Source organism: Diprion similis, chromosome 11 (assembly GCF_021155765.1).
Source record: "Diprion similis isolate iyDipSimi1 chromosome 11, iyDipSimi1.1, whole genome shotgun sequence".
NCBI classification, from domain to species: domain Eukaryota; kingdom Metazoa; phylum Arthropoda; class Insecta; order Hymenoptera; family Diprionidae; genus Diprion; species Diprion similis.
Genome location: NC_060115.1, coordinates 5,990,301 through 6,011,205, shown reverse-complemented (window position 1 = coordinate 6,011,205; position 20,905 = coordinate 5,990,301). Strand labels below are relative to the sequence as shown.

The 20,905-nt window shown below is 44.9% G+C and overlaps 1 protein-coding gene across 1 annotated transcript in view; it reads right to left on the bottom strand.

Moving 5' to 3' along the window:
* Positions 1-1,119: 1,119 nt before the first annotated feature.
* The window catches only part of LOC124412741 (dynein axonemal heavy chain 1-like), a 67,254-nt gene continuing 47,468 nt past the window's right edge, over positions 1,120-20,905 (bottom strand). Inside the window, 36 exon segments of the mRNA XM_046892863.1 lie at positions 1,120-1,458; positions 1,552-1,675; positions 1,816-1,997; positions 2,065-2,291; positions 2,367-2,638; positions 2,709-2,861; positions 2,927-3,178; positions 3,237-3,416; positions 3,470-3,836; positions 3,905-4,059; positions 4,166-4,359; positions 4,441-4,636; positions 4,762-4,987; positions 5,068-5,375; positions 5,477-5,748; positions 5,820-6,390; positions 6,493-6,647; positions 6,787-6,892; positions 6,973-7,103; positions 8,791-8,911; positions 8,999-9,127; positions 9,305-9,407; positions 9,514-9,722; positions 10,035-10,204; positions 10,286-10,448; positions 10,563-10,787; positions 11,476-11,691; positions 12,392-12,552; positions 16,131-16,293; positions 16,361-16,566; positions 16,641-16,759; positions 17,312-17,474; positions 18,176-18,389; positions 18,896-18,974; positions 19,052-19,291; positions 19,951-20,105. Coding sequence (XP_046748819.1) covers positions 1,241-1,458; positions 1,552-1,675; positions 1,816-1,997; positions 2,065-2,291; positions 2,367-2,638; positions 2,709-2,861; positions 2,927-3,178; positions 3,237-3,416; positions 3,470-3,836; positions 3,905-4,059; positions 4,166-4,359; positions 4,441-4,636; positions 4,762-4,987; positions 5,068-5,375; positions 5,477-5,748; positions 5,820-6,390; positions 6,493-6,647; positions 6,787-6,892; positions 6,973-7,103; positions 8,791-8,911; positions 8,999-9,127; positions 9,305-9,407; positions 9,514-9,722; positions 10,035-10,204; positions 10,286-10,448; positions 10,563-10,787; positions 11,476-11,691; positions 12,392-12,552; positions 16,131-16,293; positions 16,361-16,566; positions 16,641-16,759; positions 17,312-17,474; positions 18,176-18,389; positions 18,896-18,974; positions 19,052-19,291; positions 19,951-20,105 — 7,125 coding nt within the window. The 3' untranslated portion in view covers positions 1,120-1,240.

Genomic DNA, 20,905 nt, shown 5'->3' with positions numbered 1-20,905 from the left:
AAATATTCTTATCGCCATTTCCCTCTTCCTACTGTTTTACAAATTTCAATTTCATCCCCACGAAGAGATGTATCCAATCTTTCGTACTGTTTACTAGCTTTTTGTTTTTTCTTCTAACAAGTTACGATGCGATCTCGTCACCAGGCGGGCAGATGACTAGATAAACTCGTATGTACCTCTCGTTGATTGTCTCACGATCAGCGCGAAGGCAACCTACATTGGAAAATGGCATTAATATTCATCAGAGCTGGGAATAAATTCAGGGGTTAAACAAGGTGCGTATCTGTGTCACCTAAGGGTAAACATTCACCGTGAAACAGTGTCAACGGCTGTAATTAGCGAAAATCCTCCTGGTAAACACCTTGGAGATAAAATTTTACACTTTTTTTTTCCTTTTCTGATTCGCGTTAGCAAGCCTGCGTCTCGTTGATAATTCCCGGGAATTTCAGCCGATTCAATGTACTTTGAGACAATTTCAGGTAAGGCAAAGTTGCCGCAATAAACGCGCAAACTTCAAGCACGCGTGTCTCAGTCTCTCCGATTCTGTTACAACTACACGCCTTTGACAATATTCAGGAAGAAGAAATTGACTCCCAACACAATTAACGCCGGGCCAAAGTTTTCCCATTCATGTTTCGGTGCTGATACGCATTAGAGGACGTTGTGATATCTACTCTAGAGATCTTAACAACCATCCCAATCCCTGGTAACTTAATTCTAACAATAAGTGGTAACGAAACGAGCAACGTAACACCGTAGGTGTACTGAATTTCAATAAGGCTGCGTATACTTATAACTTTAAACGCCTTAGGTGAAACCACGAAATATAAACAAAACTTTAGCCGAAGCGGGTGAATTTTACGCTGAATAAGCTGCTCCGGATTTCTCTTCTTCAAGTTAAACATATGAAGGGTAGAAGCACTAGGTATTGTGTACCTAAAATAACGAGGAACGAAGGAATCATAGCATAACAGCGAAATGTTGAGGCGTTTATTCTTTATTGGTAAAGAATTGTTGTCTGCGTTACAGGTGGCTGAACATTCACCGCCAGGTAAGATTTCACTTTTAAAGACGAGTTTTATTGAGTTACGCTAATGGTACGAGACTCTTTTAATCCTATTTTCGGGGTGTACAGAAACTTAAGAACAAAAGTAATACCCGACAAAGAATCTAAGTGAAAAGTTTTTTTCACTCTTAACTCAGACTCTTGAACGAAAGGAGTGTCGGAGAATTTCCACCCTCAATAGTCGAGTGCGCAGAGCAGGGCGACTCCTCGTTTTATCCAATGAGCCTGAGGCCTTAGGCTTGGCACTTCTATGGAAAGTACAAAGTTAGTCGAATGTCCTGTGGTACTCAGGGTCCCAGCTCGAGTCATAGTTTTGTAAACTGGACAATCGTAGATTCCTCGGTCAGGGTGTTGGTGATTTTCCTCGGGGATCAGCATTATTGTCGGCATATCTACAGTGCGAAAGAATCGAATAGACAGTAATGAGAGCAGCGATGACCAGTGATGGGGTGAAAGTATTACATGTTGAAAAGTGACAACAGTACCGGTATAAAGTTCCTTGGGTAATGATTCTGCAAGGGCTGTTCCACCCCATCGACATCCTTCGAGGAATAGTCCGTAAATAGCACATCCATCTTTTGGTTTTTTTTCCGGTTTGCTGGGCAGGACCTTTGGATGTAATGAATGTAGGGAAGTGAATATATGAATATATCACGTTTCCATTATCCTAAATCTAGGATGACCATTGCTGATAGGTGTGCAAACAATAGAAAAAGCTACCATTAAGGGAAAGATAGAGAAACACGCACCACAAAGCCGAAGTCTATCGTGTCGATGGAGATCGCGTATCTGCGAGCAAAATTCTGCAAGGTTCCAGTGAGGAATGCCTGAGGGAAGTAAAACCCAGATATCCAAAAGGCCGGGGGGATTCCCATGTTGTACCATTCCATGATGAACTTCGTCCTCTCTTTCAGATCGATGACCCAGGCACCTTTAACAAATCAAGGTTCTCACACGAGTGAAAGAACAATCACAAATAGAGCGAGTGAGGTGCGTACCTAGAGGCTTGAGGGATGGGTAACCCTTGTCCGCCCAGATCTTTGGCACTTTATTGTTGAAGAGACTGCCCGCCATGGTCTCCAACCTTTCCGACATCACGACGAGGCCTCTGAGCGCTTTGAGAAGGTCGTTCAAAGACACGATCAACTCCTGAAGTAGTCCGTTGTACCGTTTCGCTTCTTGGTAGAGAACGGTGTTAAGGGATTCCTCGTAGAGGACCGGGTACCTGAGTAAACGTTGTCTGTTTGAAAAGCGCGATCTTTTTATATGAAAACAGAACAGCGCAGAAGCATCGTTATACTTTTCATAAAAATCGTGGAGGTTAAAGAGCGGGGGAAGCTCTTCCAAAATATCTCTAGCTCGTTTGGAGGAAACGTCTTCCATGCTGCTCGCTGCGGAGCCACCCACTTCTTTCGGCTGGAGAGCCAGGAGAGTATCAAGACACGCAAAAGTCTCCGCCTGGGCGTAACTGATGTCCGCGTTTTCGTGGAGCCCAAACAGGGACGGATCGTCGTTTAGTGGGAAAGTTTTTATGTACGTTACGTAATCGGCGAACGGGGTATCGCCAGGAAGCTAGGGGAACGAAGGTGGATGAATGAAAACAGTGATCAAACAGCGCATTGCTCGACCCCGGTCCACCTACCTGGTGATAAACGCCCTTGGCGTCGAACTCATAAGTCGGCGAGACAACCTCTTTCCTGTAATAATCCTCCAGAATCGTCAACACGCATCGCCGATCCCAGTCGTCCGTTATTCTACCCCCGTAGTTGATGTGCCCGGCGGTGTAAATAAGCACCTACAACGGAGAGTGATCAGGAAGTGACGGCATCGTCGAGTGAAATCAGGTCAACCGATTCATACCTTGAATGGCAGGTCAGAATACTCTGCGAGGAACATGCGGAGCTGCGATATGCAGATGGTAAGATCTCCGTTGGTGAATTCGTACGGGATGTTGAAGCCTAGGGGACCGAATTTCCGCCTCTCAAGGAGAGTGCCGTGAAACATGCAGAGCGCGAACAGCATATACTTGAAGTCAGGTATCTTCGATTCTTCGAGGTTGAGATGATCTTCGAGTTCCATGACTTGAGTGAGATAGGCGCGCTGCATGTTTGCCTAAAATCAATCCAGCGATTGCTTCGGAGTCACTAATTAATCAACAATGAGATACAACCTTGAGACCTCGGGGTGGTTCGACGGTGATTTTGCTACAGTTCTGCAGAATGCTCACTGGAAAATGAGCGCAGGGCAAGGATGTGAGCCATAATCGAAAGTCGCGGTGCGTACTTTCGGGAGAAAGCTCGTCCACGAGGGTCTCGAGTCTGGGCATCCAGCTGGGCGCGAGGTGGCAATTCTGTATCAAATAATCGGTTAAAGGAATCCTAAACTAAGCCGTCCGCGTCTCACTTGAAAGAAGATCCAGTTCCCGACTTCGGTTGACTGCTTCAGCATCAGCTCCGCCCTGGGCCCTTGGCCCTGACCGAGTGATATAGAGAACAACTTTTTACCCATTTTCAATCTGTCCGCGAATTTATACAGATCCGCAGCCGGGTCGGTGCCGGTTGAAAGGACGAAAATCAGCGGTATCGTCGGCTCAGAGTCCTGGTACATGGCGGAGACCTCGGTGGTCTGGGGCTCGACGAAGCGGGCGCCGAGGAACTTCGCAATGTACATTTGCATGGCGTTGGTGAGCTTTCCTGGTCGCAGGCATTTCAGAACTAGCATTTTTTGGAAGTCGTCAAGGGAATCCCTCCATGGCTGAGGAAACGGAATCCTGCGGGGAGACACGAAGAAACTCAAAATCTTAGTAATTTAGTCCGGGCACTTGGGCATGCCACTCACGTCTGCGGCTCCTGAGCATCGAATACAGTCTTGAATGTTGGTACCAATCCCACAAACGAGTCTACGAAGTTGTTGAACTTGGGCAGTGTTTGCAACGATTGAATTTCCCTCCAACAACGTGGTGATATCCAGTCTGGCGATGGATTTGGCAACAACTGAAAACGACCGATGTTATCAAGGCGTTAGCTTGAAAGGTCTTTATTTTGAATCGAAAATCTGTCGGAGCTTGGAGTGCTTTACAAAGTGCTCTGCAGTACCAACCTGCGATGGCGTAGCGCCAGAGAGCAAGAATCTCCACTCGTTTGGGTCAATGAGATTCTGATCTATTTTGAGCCGCACGCATACTAGGAATGCGAAGTGCAGTTTGTGCTTCTCGAAGAGGCTTCGGCAAACGTTGGAGAACAAATTGAAAGTGAAGTGTATATTGATGGTCGCAATTCGCACCTGGATGTCACCTAGAATCGCGGAGACTCTTTTAAGGTGCGATATTCTAATACGCGTTATATATCCTGTAAACTATCTACTATACGACTAACTGCTTATATCCGTAGCTGTCATGCTCGCGATGAATATGTTGACGAACCACTCGAGCGAGTACTGATACATGTTGTCGACGTACTGCAAGTCGGATAGACAGAAAAACAAAATACGAGCACGATTGGCGACCGGAATATACATGCTCCTGGTGGTGTCGATTTCTGCCTGAGTTATCTCAGCTTTCTCGACCTTCTCCTGCTCGATATGGAAAGAAAAAAGGAAAGTACGATCAAAGGACTGCTTTTTGAACACTTTTGGTATGACATTTGACACATGGTAAGACGGAATGAAAAAAGGACTAAGGAAGAGGGAAGATTGACCTTTATCTCCTCACTTTTGATCTTGGACGCTTCAAGCGTAACGATTAGGTCATTGTCATCAACGGCAGAGCCTTCTGAAATCGAGAGTCGATAGAGTATGCGGTCTTCGATTTCCTTCAAATCCTGTTTCATCTCCGCACTGGCGATAACAAGAGCGCTCCGAGCCTCCTCGAGATCAGGTCGTTCCTGCATCGCCACAAGAGCAAGCATCTGATCCGACAGGCCGCTGTGTGAATAGAAATTGTCAGTCGATTTCAAATCACGCCGAGTTCCGTAAATTCTATATCAAACGTTCAACCGACTCACCTGGAGGTGAGAGTAAAGTTGACGAGCAGCACCTTGATCGCAACTTCGGGGGTGTAATGGGGATTCGTTAATTTCGTCGTCATGTAAAGTCGGAAATCACTGTTGTACGGAATCACGCTGTCACCCAACTTGACGACCGTTTGGCCTCCCTGTTTGAACAATGCATTCTTCAGGATCGGATCTAACGCCGCCTCCAATGACGTTCCGACGTTCTCTATCAAGCAGCTTTTTCCGAATCGAACACACCCTTCCAAAACCCGTATGAGATCCATATCGCTCATTTTCACTATAGACAATCCGATTTTACCCTATACGGTCAGTCACAAAACAATATAATAAGAATTTTGAAGTAATCTTACACCTGCATTGCTTTCAAAAAAAAAAATCAAATCTCAATTGTTACTCTCACCATATTCCTTATCCACTTGTTTGCCTGACCCTGGGGGTCGATGAAAAGCGGCCATCGTTTGGAATTCATAACCAACACCGCGTTCTCTACCGAGAAAGCGTCGCGGGGGAGTCCATCGATCTGCCACTTCCGAATTTCGACGGGATTTCCGAGCGTGATTACAGGCGTGCAACCATCTGTGTGGGGGACACCCTCTCCTAGCACCGAATACCACGAGCCCAGAAGCCGCTCTCGGTAAGTGTCGGTAAAGGGTGTCAAATACGCCACGGCACCTGAAAAAATAAAAGCACCATCTGTAATCGCTTAAGCTTTTCAAGTTTGCAGCTGTTGATTCACGGCTTACCGGCGGACAGAAGTATGTCGCCGATTACGTTCCGCAGGGCAATCTTTATGCTGGCAACGGTTGAGATCCAGCGCTTTTGTTCGTCACTGAGACCGACGACAAGGCGAACAGCTCGGAGCATCCGGTCCTCGCATATCTGTTTCTCGTTCTCGAGCAAGGCCTTCTTGTCATCGGCGACCTTTAGCAACTGCTGTAGGTTCTGGATGCCCTCTTCGACCTCCTTCAGTTTCTCCATGGCGGCTGCCAACGTCTTTTTCGTCTCGCTAAGGGCCTCGTCGGCCCGGGCAAGCGCCTCCATTTTCGGGGCGACTTTCAAGTTGACAAAGTAGTAATTGTACATGGCATGGACCCATAGACAGAGGGAGTGACAAGCTCGGGAGACCTGGATCACCTGCACCGGTTGGAAAGCTGGATTCTCGACGTATGGCTGGAGCTTTTTTATCATGTCCGCGGTTATGTCCTCCTTGTTGAAGTTCGCGAGGGAGTTTAAAAAGTGCCCGGCGTCGGCGAGCATCTGAATACCCGGCGTCCAGTAGTCCAGCACCTTTTCGCCGGGCATTTTTCCGGGTAACTTTGAAAATTTATGAAAAAAAAATGTTTCACTGTTATCACAGAAATTCTCTACGATGGTAGCGGATATATTCGAACTAGCTTATCGAACGCCTGAACAAACTTTCAGCGGCTTGACGTCCTTTATTATGCAGATAGCCTCGATGACCAGGACCACGCCCACCGGTGGTCGCTTCATTGCTTTCACTTCCGTTATGTCCCCCTTGTTCAAGGCTTTCAAGCTCGCCTCGGCCTCCTCGAGCATCGGTCTAGCTTCGCCTAAAAATATATGGTCAAACCGTCATTCCGCATAGCTATTCTGTGCAGGATACAACGCTGGGATGTAAAGTTTCAAGGACTTGGCCAAAATTTGAAGTGAAATATTTCGTCGTCGAGCAAGAAAGTGATAAAGTCTCACTCAGATCGGCCTCAGCCTCTTCCTTGATCGCCTCGCATTCCTCCTTGACGCGGGACGCTTCTTTTTCTTGCTCTAAGGCCAGGAGCTTCGTTTTCTCCGCCTCAATCTGTAATCGATACCGAGATAAGTGTAAGCTCGGGATTACTTTATCGGCTAAATCCGATTTGGGTTGTCCCCGCACTTAACCGTATCTGCGGTTATCCTTTTTATCATTGCGGCAGTCGCGGCGCTGGCTTTTTCGAGTTCCGGTTTCATCCCAGTGAGGAGCGTTTGCATTTCCTGAACCTCGACTTGGGTCGACGCCAACTTGTCAAGTCCTGAGAGCCGAAAAGGGCGATCAGATTAAATGAGCTTAGCGCCGAGGGTAGCCGGAACGACTAAGAAAACACGGACAATTAAAGCTCTCCAAATACAAGCAGGCAGGCAGGTAAAGCCTGTAAGGGTGAGATTATCATAGATAGGGTGAACGTAAATCTATGCTGATTGATTATGACGGAGAGCAGCACAAGTAAATTTTCCAAGGGACACGTTTGTCAAGTCGGTTATAGAACAGGGTCTGCATGCCACTGATTCCGTAAGCTTTGAACGGGGAATACAGGGCCTGACGAGATATTGTATACAATCAAGGCACGTGCGATATACCGGGTGTGAGAATAATCGATAGAATTCCGTCTCTCAGCGTAACTCACTTAAGCCGACAAGATAGTGTAGTGTAGGGGAATTTATAGAAGCACTTCGCGCCAAAAGATGGACGCATAAATCGGACGTATCGTTGACAGAAAACTTAGATCGTCAAAATCGCACGATATGCCGGATGTACTTGGATAAAAGAAAAAGGAAATCAATCCGCGGTGCATAATTCACGTAGCAGAATTTCCGTGTAGGCGGTGAACTTGAAAACCTGAATATTTTTAGGACTGAGGGAAGACGGTGTTTTCTACGATAAAAAATACTCGCTGGCAAGTGCCACCGGCTTAAAAGTGAAAAGCTTCGAAGACTTACACGCGCGAAACCCGGAAGCTTTAATCCAAACAATCGCACCGCGAATCATTATGAATTCGGAAAAAACGGAGACCCCGTATAGCTCGGATAAATCGTTGCTCGTCAAGAATACAGAAATGATAATGAAACCTAAGCCGAGACAGAAATACTAAGTCAGCCAAAACAAGCGGTGCCCTAGTCTCCCTTTTCTTAAAAGGTTTGACTCACTCGAATGGACCATGACCGACTTACGCAACGTTCGTTGTTTTCTGGGCGTCGTGATCTAGTCAGCACGAAAAGCCTTTTCTAAAAGACGGCCGTGATTTGATATTTCACTTTCATTTGTTGACGCGTCTTCTAAATGTCTCGAAGAATCCAGCTGTTCGTCAAAGACCTGACGTACCCGGGCCGTCGTGTTTCTTTGCATTGTAGGAGGGTCGAAAAAGGGGATGGAGGGGAGGCACTTTTACCTTCTTTCGTCGTCTAAAAGGGTCAATGAGATGACGTTAGGCTCGTATTTGATCCACGTTCTGGAGTCCGGCCAAAACTTTTAGCGTTAAACGACTAGCGACGTAGTGAGCTAACGACGAGGTGTGCCTCCTCTCTCATCCACCGACGCAGATACACCGATTGTCCCAATCCGTAGACACGAGACAAGCAGACTAGTCTGGAATTTATATATCTGTCTCGTTTGATGGGATGAATATCGGGGGTGTCAGAATTAATGGAAAACTTTCCGTCGGTAGAAAATGAATGAAATTACAGCGGGGTGGCGACATACTTCCACCGATCTATGGGTGCTTTAACCCCTAATTCGATAACTGAAGGTGATTCAAGGCTCCGCCCCCAGACTCTCAAGATCGTTCACCCCTTCTAGCCTCATATCATTGCATGTCTGAAACGATAATTTGGCGGAGGACAGATATTTGATAATTGCAAGAAGTACAGTGAAGACGGAAATGACGAACCGTACTCTAAGGTTTAAGGTAAATGACATTAACGAAGCTAAAAAAGTTCAATCACCCAATGACAGACGATTCACCCGCGTGAAGAGGTCTTCCTTCTTTTGCTTAACCAGGACCGTGTAGCTCGATAGCAACTCCAAGTACGAGGTGGGCGTCACGTAGTTGTGCCGAGATAATTCCTAAACGGAAACATATTGAAGGAGGAGTATTTTACGGTTTTTCAATTCCATTGCTTTGCAATGGAGCATCGAATGCCATTCGCTCACCTGCAAGAAGTCAGCACTGGCCTGTATGACACTGGAATGCATGAACTGACAGGTCTTGACAATGTATGGAAGGGCACTTCCCGAGATGCTGGTGTCATCGATTTCGCTAAGGTACTGCAGGGCGACGCTCTACGACGAATGGACGGTGCCGTGATTAAGTAACATAAATCGTGGATAACATAAGATGACGCAGGTGTTACAGTCACGGTGCTTTGCTCGTTATTTCCACGGAGCTGGGCTCAGAATATACTACGAGACGACTGTCAGGTAAGCTTCTGAACCCTGGGAACCGACGCAATAACCCACCTCAAGAGCTGTCGCAGGCCAGGCGCTGAACCAGTCGATGGTGCAACAGTTGACCAGGGCTGGGAACTGCCTCAATCGAGCCCGGAATATTTCACCGAGTGGACTGGAGGATTTGCGATTCCGCAAAAGTAATTAAATCTCAGCAAACATGGTCAAACAATGGGAGATTTGACGAGGAGGAAGGAGGAAATACCGGGCTTAAAGCTTACCTCATAGTGACGACGGTATGCAGGTTACTACGGACGGTTTTGAGATATGCTGAGAAAAGGTTACTCTTGGTCAAGGGTAGGCCTGCCTCCTGAGTCGGGACGCGCATAACTTGGTATATTAAATCGAGTTCCTCCGCCGCGTAGATATTCGGAATATCGCCGGAGTTCAGTATGTTATTCAAGTCCTCGAGGAAGGAGTCGTTCTTTATCTGATTGGAAAAAAATTCTGCTCAAGTGAAAGCTCGCCGACATACGTATAGTCGCGTGTTAAACGGAGTCGAATAAGAATCGCAAGGTTGTATGGGAGAAAAACGATCGCGATACGTCTTCAGGACTGGTCCATTCGGAAAAAATGTTTTTGCCACTTTGAGACCACTCCGTTTTCAGTGATCAATGATCTCCGTACAGGCGCGAGGACTCGAATGGAGTATAAAGAAATGGAAGCAGGATGAAAAACGACTGAAATACGGTCGCGATCCGCATTTTCCTTTTTCTTACGATCGACGAGTCGCGATACTAACTTGACTATCCGAGAACAGGAAAACTATCGTATGTCGCTTCGTCCCGGCCTTCAGCATCATCGTCTTTATGTCCTCTCGCCATTCGTTGTTGCCGTAGGCTTTGCTGAGTTCGATTTGGAAACAGTCGTATTCCATTGTAAACGCAGACAGTTTCGTAAGGCTCGCACGGCCTGTGGACAGAAAAGTTTGTCGTAAAGAAAATAGTCGATGATAAAAAGATGAGACTCGTGCAATAGGGAAAGGGAAGGAACCTGAGCCACCCATTCCTAGTAGAAGAGCGTTTCCCCTTGGCTGGCGCAGAATACGTGCTATTCGACAGACGTGCCCCATCGCGTCCTCGAAGAAGACCAGCTTCATTGGCGATGTCGTTGAAACATTGTACTCCTCGAGAGTATTTAGAAGAACTTGTTCCAACTAGTGGGAAAAAAAATCGGTTAACGTGAACCATACCGAGTGGCAAGTGGCGTGGATATTTCCGTGGTTTGTTATGGTTTCTATTCGATAACGCGGAAATCGTTTGTGTTTTACCTTCGCCATGCTGGTTACTTTCACGTACTGACCAAAGGAATCTAGAAAATCTCCGTACAGTAAAATTCCGTGGCCGATAACTTTGTCCGTATCGCAGTTAAACCGCTTCTCTAGTATCTCTCTGAGCAGGTTATCGAACCAGGCTCGATCCGTGTCGTTCACCAATCGATCGCTGAAGACCCGAATATTCTCGTGATACCACAGCATCAAAAATTCCTCCACTCTCTGATGGAATAATAATCATGATGAACACGAAGTTACCTCAGATTTTAATGAAATTTCAATGAGGAAAGGTCAAAAACGGAGTGGGTCATTATATCGAGAAATTTAATTACCAAAGTACTGTATTATATATTCAGCACTAAAATTTACGAAGAATGTGCTTAAAGCCGAAAAGCAATACCGGCAGATCCCTTCGTATAACTTATTTATCACTGTAAAGAAAAGATTCTCCATCCGCCCCCGGAAAGAAACTTCAGTTCGACGTGACAAAGTGAAGGGATAAATTTCATCTACAATAACCCTTGTGACAGATGATCTCTTACACGTGTTTAGACTAAAGTTCGGCCAGTTTGTCAATCCGCGTAAGAGACACGTTTGACATTTTTTTTCTTTTTTGTTTTCGACTTGAACAGAAAATTCATCGCACTTTGTTGCTGACAATTTCTCGACAGATTACATCTCCGGGACAAATACATGCCACGCTATCGAAAGAGCTCGTAAAGTTCGAAGCTTGTAAAGCGCGATAAAAAAAAAAGGTAATAATTCCGCATTATTTCACGTAGCCCGACACGAAGTTTGAAATTCACGTTGTGATAAGGCAGCAAAGAGACATTGAGAATTTAACTACGAGCCATAAAACTTGGTCTCGCGAAACTCCCTTGTGCGTATTTCCTAGCAGTAAATCGCTTACCAGAATCTTATCCGGGTTGGCCATCAAAATCCCTTGAAATACTTTGCTCAAATCCCTGAGGTTGAAGGTGTAGTGAGACTTGTCAGGCGTGGGTAGCAGCTCAGATATGATAATATTATATACATGGAGAGTCGCGGTTACCGTAACATCCAACAGTTCCTGCAGATCCTCCGTCCTTTCGATCCAAGAATTTAAAATTGTGCCAAATATGTTTTTCTAGATAAATCGAAAAATGTGTCATCAGTCATGAAGGGTTTTCGGAATTATCAATTTTTCCTGTCGACTCTGCAGTCAATCATCACGCCTTTCAACTACTGGATGGAAATGCAATAGGAGAAAGGAAACGAACGAATATATATATACAGCCATTGTTATACACAGCAGCCAAGCTTTCACCGGACACATGGTTACTTGGAAGTGTGCAATTACTGAGGTGAGCGGACTTTTCCACTGTAGGATGGCGTCGCGGAATAAAAGCTGTAAGAGGGGGTAAAAGAACAGGAGCATTGGTACAAGGAGAACATCGGGAGTGCAGCGAATGGACGATTACGTCGTTTGTAGTAGAAGCACCCCCCGGATCGGAGCTCGAAGGGATGTAAAATTACTGATAGTTACGGGGTGAGTTACGAGGGCTAATTGCGGTTAGAGTTAACTACCAGAAGCAAACAGAGAACCGCAAGGACGAAAGACCGAGATCCTCGGTCTAGGCCGCGGCACATGAGGAACTTCTTTCCTCGGGGGAAAATCCCTGTATTTGTTCCATCCCCAAAGCACCCCGCTGATGCTACAGCCGACGGAAACGACGCAGATAATTCCACGAAACCGACACACCTACGCAGTGGGGAAAATACTTCGACGGTACTCGGGGGTGGAACGAGGCATTCACGTACCTCGCGGGGCTTTCCTACAACTTTACCTTGACATCGTCCTCCATTTCTGTAAAGGCGAGGTGGTGAAGGTGGCGGGTCAGTCGCGTCGTCACCGGGTTACGTCCCCCACCTGGAGGCCCCATGGCCGCCACGAAGTTGCAGTCGTAAATCAGGTGGAACTGGCCAATTTCCGTTCGATCATACCACCCTGCAATAACAGACGCGTTGCACATTATAACGTCGATGTGTTCATACCATCGCGATCGATCGGGTTTGTGGCCGGTGAATCGGCCATATCGTATAACGTCGTCAAGAACTATATCGACACTCGTCCCGAGCTTTTTCGAGCTCGCGCAAAACTTGTAGCCAATTGTCCAAGCAATTGATCCATTTTTTTGAGACTTATTATTTTAAGAGAGGCAACAATTATCTGCATCGGAAGTTATTTACAAGAAATAAATGGTCTTTTGGTGTAGAGTGTATTATTAGGTTGCACCTCAGATCTTGAGTCCAGCAAGCCTCGGATATGCTTCGGAGGAAACTATATTTTTGCCTGAAACTAGGTGAAGGAGTATTAAATTAACACAGAATCTTGTTCAGTGCACAAAGAGCGACCCAGTTCTGTCGTCTGTTGATGACGAATAATTCCGTGTGCTATTATCTCTCCCTTTCAGATGTTCGCTTTGCTACGTAATAAATTTAATTTTCTTGCAACAGAGCGTTACTGAATATTCGTATATACGGAACTTCCGGTCTTCCTGAGTTCGCGGATATTGAATGCGTTGAAAATTCAATTCGCGTCACTATTAGTTTCTCCTGATTTTCCTTGACAAGCGGATCCTATTCTTGATCACATAGGACTATTTCTTATTGACCCGGATTATGCTCAAGATAAAGAATCACGAAAAGATTAGCATTAGGAATTTATCCTCTGTCGTTTAACAAGCTTCGCAGTTGTTCGAACTCGTCCCATGATACGAGTATCACGAAAAAAATGTATTAAACGCCGTTTCGTCAGCGGTCGATACTAATAAGCGTCGAGTTACGATTTATAAAGAAACATGATGAAAAATATTGCCGTCTTGAGCACCAGGAACAGGAGTTAAGCAATAAATTTCGTCCCCAAGAGTGCTGCTCTTGTGGAACAATTTCCCTGTTCTAAGCTTAGAAGAATATGGAATTCAAGCTGCTTGACTAAAGAGTGGAGCTTCTTGTTGTGAAATTGGATTATATTTTGTGGAGATTTTCCAAGAGACGCGTGTTGAAGTTTTTCTCCCCAAACGCTGACGCAGAATCTTTCTGTTTTCCACATGTCTGAAATCACTCGCGTTCCAATTACTAGAAAGATTCGTAGAAGGTGAAAAAAAAACTTCCAGACAAATCCCTGTCGCAACTGTCTCCAGCTTGGTAAGCTTACGCCGACTTCTCAGGGAATTACACATCATCGCTGAGTCACCGACCCTTTCCTGCATGGATGAAATTCGCCCTCCGGCAAATCCATTCAAGGGCAAATCCTACGAGGTAGCATTTTTGAATACATGAATGTCAGTACCGGTGGCTAAGAGCCGAAAATCTTGTGACTTCTGGCTGCTTTCACATCCAGCAGAATATTCATCATTTCTTCTGCGGTACTCGAAATTTCACGTCCGAAGGTACATTCAATGCCTCTGTCACGGGAAGGAAAAATTTGAAAACAAAACGTGGATCGGGTAACTGGAGTTACAGCCTTGCGGGTTTAATCGATTTATTGAAATCTGGAATTTCACCACTCGCGGGGGAATTCAATCGGCCCGTGCAAACGTTGCGGAAACCAAAAAGCCCCAGTATTGGTGTAAATAATTACTCCGGTTTGCCTGAAAACCTCCGGCGATGCTCAACGTTATTTAAGACCTTTTATTACGACTTTGAGGAACTCCAAGATCATCTTGTAAAGTGATCGGTACCTCACTTAAGGTCAACAAAATCGACCACATTTCTATAATGAGTGGTTAATTAAATGCGTTTCTCGGTTATCTTTTCGTGCAGACCTTTCGATTTAATTGTTCGGGACTGTTCTCTTTCCATCATGACGTAATACACTGCAATGCCATGACCTAGAACCGAGACTGATTGAATTTCGCGAATGATTAGATCTGCCCTACACATTGATTCCCTTAACCAAAGACCCGGCAATTTACTCTCGCGCTGCAATGAAGCACTGCAGTTGCCAGTGTGCGTCTAATAATACACAGCCGATGGTAATAATGTCAAAGCGAGATGCACTGATTGATTTTTTTTCTATTGCTGGAAGCGGGCGTGACCCCCTGTTATTTTCATGATCAGAGAAAACGAGGTCGCAGAAATAACCCGATGCAGGCGGCGAGTCAGACCCCGGGGAAAATAATTGGACGTCGACGAGTGTTCCAATATTCACCAAGAGAGAGCGAGAGAGCGTAGGAATTTTTGAATGGTATATGATTCTGTGGACTTTGAACCGCAGTCGTATGATTCGCTGACAATGAAAGACCGCGGCTCGATGGAACGGTGGACGAAAAATCGGCTAAATTATCGGGATTTCAGTCCGGTCTGTATACGCTCTATTTAAAAACCTGATACAACGCGGTAAAATTAATTTGATAATTTCAGAAATGCGGCAAAAAATTCACATCGTTTTATTCTATATTTATATTACAGGATCAACGGGAGAATTGTTGATGCGGGGGCGGCGCGGCGGTGAATAACAGAAAGAATTGACCGATTCGAGGCTATAAAATATGGCTGAAAAACACTTTGAACACCTATCCCGAAGTCCTTATACTCTCAACGTTGACATGAAATAGGTTTCCACCGTCTCTTTGCCGGCCATTTCTCCTTCTTTTTTTTTCTCTCGATTCTTTCACGTGGGATGATCTACCAGCGATAAAATACAGCGACCTTAATCGTGACCTCTGGACTGAACCTAATCCTCAAAAATCGCGTCTCATCATTCTTATACCCTCGTCAATTCGTGTCTGATTGCCACTTCGGCATCAGCTCTTTATGCACGAATAACGAAGAATACCGTCAGTTCATTGTCTGTTGATTTCCACACTTTTTTTCCCCTTCCTATCATCTTTATCCTCTGCTCCGTTTTTAAGCAGACCATTTTTTGCACCTCGAGATTTCTTTTTCTCCTTTTTAATTTTTGACAAAGTTTTTCTCATCCGACATGCTAATGTTCGAGTGGATGAAGGAATGAGGTTGCAAACTCTCATGTCTAATCGGACGGGGTCATGTGGAAAACGAAATGCAGAAACGGAATGCTTTTCAAGACCAGCGACTGATAAACACCGAGCAAATAAGAGTGTGATATTATTCTCTCTTTTTTTTTCTTCTACATCTTTCTTTGACGTTTAACTGACTTCTCCTTACATCCGCGTTTGTAATTCATTGTTCTAAAGATCAAACACCTCGAGATTTCTACTTGAGGACAAATGTCTGAAAGACGTTTCCCGCCCACACCCGATCAACTTATCGTCTCTTTTCACTTTGATAGAATGAGAAGAAAAAAAAACTGATACGATATCTCTAATAACTGTTTGTCGTAAAAATTTCGTGTTGAAACGTATTAGGAAGATTGTAGAACGCGGCAATTAGAGCAGCAAGCGTCGACAGATTTGATGTAGATATTATAGGCTCTAGAGCTTTCAACGCGATAATCATTTTGCAAAGTCGGTCGTTTCATCGATGGAGAGAAGTAAGGTTTTTCAACACATATACGTGCTGAGGAAACGAACGGAATTTAGTCAAATAAAAAAATCAACTAACCGCTGAAATCCATGAACTGACGGATCAGTTCGATGGGCGGTTGGGCGCCGTATATCTCCAGACTGGGCATATTGAGGTCGTCTATAAAAAATACTTGCTTCTTAAGTATGGGCGGCCCGTAGACACCTTTTCGTCGTTTCTCCAGCTTCGAGTCGATCAGGTCCTTCGATAAAAGTTAATCGCAAATTTATCGAGGGTCTCAAGGGTCGGGAGTCACTACACTGACTCACCTGAGTCTGATTGGCTGAAGTGCGGGCGGAAAAGGTAATGAAATCGCAAATGTATTTCTTGGGCATGTTTCGAGATAGCTTGTTCGACACAGTCAGGGTCTTTCCACTTCCAGTGGGCCCGACGCAGAGTATGTGATTGTTGTTGACGAGAAGGTACCCGATGAGAGCCGCGTTTCGCACGTTGTCGATAGTCGGCACCTCCATGTCTGCAATGGAAGCGGAAGATCGGTAATTTCCAGGTAATTCCTCCGCGATTTTTTATACGATTCGAATAACCCACCTTCGAACTTTGTATCGGATGTGATTTTTATCGAGGGAATATCTTCGAGCCATTTCACCCATGTTGGCGCAACGGGCTCGGTCCCAGTTATGGGATCCGTGAACCCACCGTCGTGTAGCCTGGAAATTAGAGGTAAAAAATATTACAAGAGATGAAAAAAAAGGGAATAATGTCAGTGGTTTTTTGGGAGAAACACGAGAAAAGGAGATGAAGGCACATTAGGTGGTTAGGTAAGGGTCAAAACTTGGAATGGCCGATATATCGAAATTTTAAACACGCTAAATTAAAGTAACGAAAGATGAGTTGTTCAAAATATTGATTTTTCAACGTGTCACCGATTAGTAGTCATTCTACTCATTTCAGTCAAATTTTTATTATTACTTTCGGCAGCTAGTGCAAATTCCCTCGTGAAATGACTAGCCTTTTAAAAAAAAAGACAATTTCCATTTTTAGCTTTATCTTTCAACGCGAACATCACGGAATCAATCATGAGTTATTGTTCTTCCGCAAGTATTTATTGGAGACTGACGAACAATTGTCGAAGTATTGAAATACATGACCAAGCCAATTTCGGCTGAACAATTAATCAAATCATTGTATGCGGACCAGCAACAAAGTCGAGAGCTGTATGTCCAGTAAACGGATTGCGGAAACAATAAGAAGACACTCGCCTGTAGTCGTAAACCATCCCTTCGTTGGGGAACTGCATGTCGTGCTTTCCATCTTTTTGCATTTTTCGCATCCAATCATTAAAGATGCGACGTCCTTTATGATCGCATGTCGCCCCGAGGCTCCAGACCACAGAAAAAGCGACCCAGGGCGAGATGAGTTTTGCTAAATATAACAGTGGAGAGAAAAGGAAAGAGATTTAATCTGTGGCGTCCAACAACGCGCATTGTGTAGATTTATTCTTACGCTTATCATGAAACGAATAAAAATTTTAATGCAATGTTTAACCTTTCGCGACAGTCAAAGGTAGGTGAAGTGGTTCCTTTTTTCACAGTGAATTTTGTCTTATCGATACAAAAATCGTCAACGATTAGCGGTTCCAAGGTTTAGAAAAGTTTTCCAAGGTCGAGACGAGTTTTGGGTAAACTTGCCATTAGGTATGCACAAGGGTTTTCGGCGGAATTTCATTAAATTTATGACTAATTATTCCGGGAAAAACCGGAGTGCCCATCGTAATTCAATTCGGTTAGCTAATACGGCCATTTCTCGTTATAACTAATTATAAGACGCCAAAAATTAGATCAATTATTTCATCGGTCGTAGAACGATTGCAAACCCAAGAACAACCTTTTGTGCTATAATGCGAATTTTCTACTGATACCACACGCCTGAAATATGATGACTGAAAAATTCTGTAAACAGGATCATTTAAACGTGACTAATGTTTTGACTAAATATCGATGCATTATCCCTTTTTGCCAGTAAAATAGAGGGATAAGCAAAAAACACGAAATGTCAGAATTCAACCCCGTGACAGGGATACTCGAGATATTGTAGAACCCTTAATTCCAATTGTTCAAACTCACGTATCAGTCTTTGGAAGACAAGGGACGGTGGCGCTTTTCCATCCCGACCAGCCATGGGTCCGATGCGAAATTGAAGGAGGTTAAAATACGATGTAACCATCGCGCTGTCCACAGTTCCGATGATTTCGTGAAGCTGTTGCCGCAGGAGTTTCAGTCCAGGGAAAATAAAGTAGTAAGAAAGAGTCGACAGTGTCTCGGCAAAACCCTGCATGTTCTGTTGTAAATAAAAAAAGAAGGGAATAATTGACTGCGTAAAAACTGGCATCGACACAACAGTTTTGCCATGTAGAATCAGCGCAAAGCGGTGTTAGAAATTAATTTAAACATAGAAGGTTCGTTAGACTCTCAAACCTATTTTCTCACCTCAATAATGTAAATAAAGTTCGTTCGAAAGAAAAGAAATCTTTGGCGAGTATCGAATGAATCTGGTTACACCGTCGTATTCTTATATTATAAAAATTTGTAAGGACAACGAATGCATCACAAGAATTTTTCGCGAACAAAGAAGAGCAATAAAGATCGTGTGCCTACTTGAATATTACGCTTGTATTTTATTCGACATCTCACCGCGGAATTTTTACCTCGGCATCACCTTATCTGAGAGTTAAACGAACCGTCTCTGTTTCAAATGAAGAATTCAGGCACCTCAGCTGTTGACTGAACTCAATAGCGCATGAAATAACGGCGGCAAAACATTTTGAGATAACTGGAAATACTAGCCTCAGGCAGAGCTCTGATCCAGCAATCGACGAACGGTTTAAGACCGACGACCCCTGGCTCAACATAAACCATTCCGCACCTGCGATACGAAGAGAAATAATTTCTCGCATTTGTTGTGAAACGCTCCGAAGTGACTTGACGGGTCGAACTTTGTACCTGGACACAGTAGCCGGTGAGGCGACGCGCAGATCGGCGACTTCGAACATCATCGTCTGGGTTGGCACGAGCTTCATAATCTCCCCGGAAGTCAGGCAGAGCTTTTTGTTGTCGTCAAGTACCGTGTTCAAGTTTTCTATCCACACAGCATCCACCGGCCCGTCAAACACGTACCATCGTTTGTCTTCATCGGCAGCCGTCGTCCCGGCTCGTATCATGTTCGACAGGATACCGTCAGTCCTGAACGAAGAGTCAGAGGGCGGTGTTGTAATTGTAAGGGAAATAAAAACGATCGGGATTCGTCGATGATTTCACCCGGGAAATATCACCCTCCAACGTAATAGCGAATAGCAACTTCCGCATGATCCTTAGCCGATTTTTCTTATCTACCGTCTCCACTCTCACCCTCTTTATCATCGTCTTTAGAAATATCGCCAGCGAATTCCAGCGAGAAAATAGCTTGGTATGCCACCAACCACCCGTAGCATTGTCTTTAATATCCTCCACGTCTCCAAGTTGAATGTCACAGGGAAGACGAGGGTTCGTTCGCATGCGGTAGTGAGCGGCTGTACAGCTCAACGTGAAAGCCATGATCCATTCAGCCTAAGCCAAACTTGTCAGTGTCCCGGAAGCCGGTGCATATTAGGCCAACATTCACCGTTTGATTAAACCGGAGTCATTCGACATTCGATTTCATGGTAAAGTTTCGCGGCCGTGGTGGCAACCGCCATTCGACCTTTGAGGACAGGAGGTATGCACGGGGTATTCGTGCGACATGAAACCTCCGGTATAGAAGCTTGCGAATTTCCGGTGTTTCAATTTGGTCACAATGTACAAAGACTGGCTTGAATACCAGACAGAAAGTGGCCTATAACGAGCTGAGGTATTTCCATACGTACCATTCGTGGGTGTTGATGTCGTATTCACCGTAGAGCTGACCCATGGTGATCGACTTTGGATTGAAAACGAACGTGTGTACGGGAGCAAACGGCTTTCCACTCGGCTGTGGTTTACCCTTCAGTTTTGTACAGGCGTCTTTCAGGATTTCGTAACACTGTGGAAAAGGAAAGCGTTGATTTGAATTATGTGCCGTGATTTCTTTCAGATTCGAGGAAAAGTATCTCGGACACTCTTATTTTACGCCACTTTTGTTCCCGTTAAGCTCTCGACCAGAGTAACTCCCATTTGCATCGTATTCGAGAGGATGATTCTTCCATGGGTTGGTGAAATAAACTTGAGATGAAAATTGGAGATGAAGATGAGCTGGGACAGAGGGGGGCGTTGTCAAGCGAAATGATAAAGAGAGATCCCGGGACAAAACAGTCTCACCAGATTATAAACGACTCCTTCCTCTCCTGTCCGTCCACAAAGACCCATATTTACGCGAACCAATTACCATGTGCTGCTCGCCAAGCTGTGTGTACCATATAATCTACGCATCTTGGCACTGTGCCAAATATTCCGAATTTCCGATTGCAGCATTCGACGCGAAATATGCGAACTGCGGATACACGTTGGAACGTGGCGACCTAGTCTGAGGAAAAACTGGGAAAAATGCCATCGATTCATCGGGGTGAAAGAAACTGCGAACACATCATTGTATTGACGATTGACGACAGTTGAAGTCCTCGTAGTGACGAATGACGCAATTTATGTAAACGCTCCGCTTCGCGTAATTTCGCAATACTTGACGCTGTTTACTGGAGCAAACAGCCCCAGTGTTGTCGATGAAACTTGTACGACATCTCGTCGAACGTACAGTATCTCGCCCTCTGTGCTGGTTGAATTAATTAAAGATTCTATGATACTTCTGACCTCTGCTCATGTGGTGGCTACCCACGGAGTCAAGCTAAT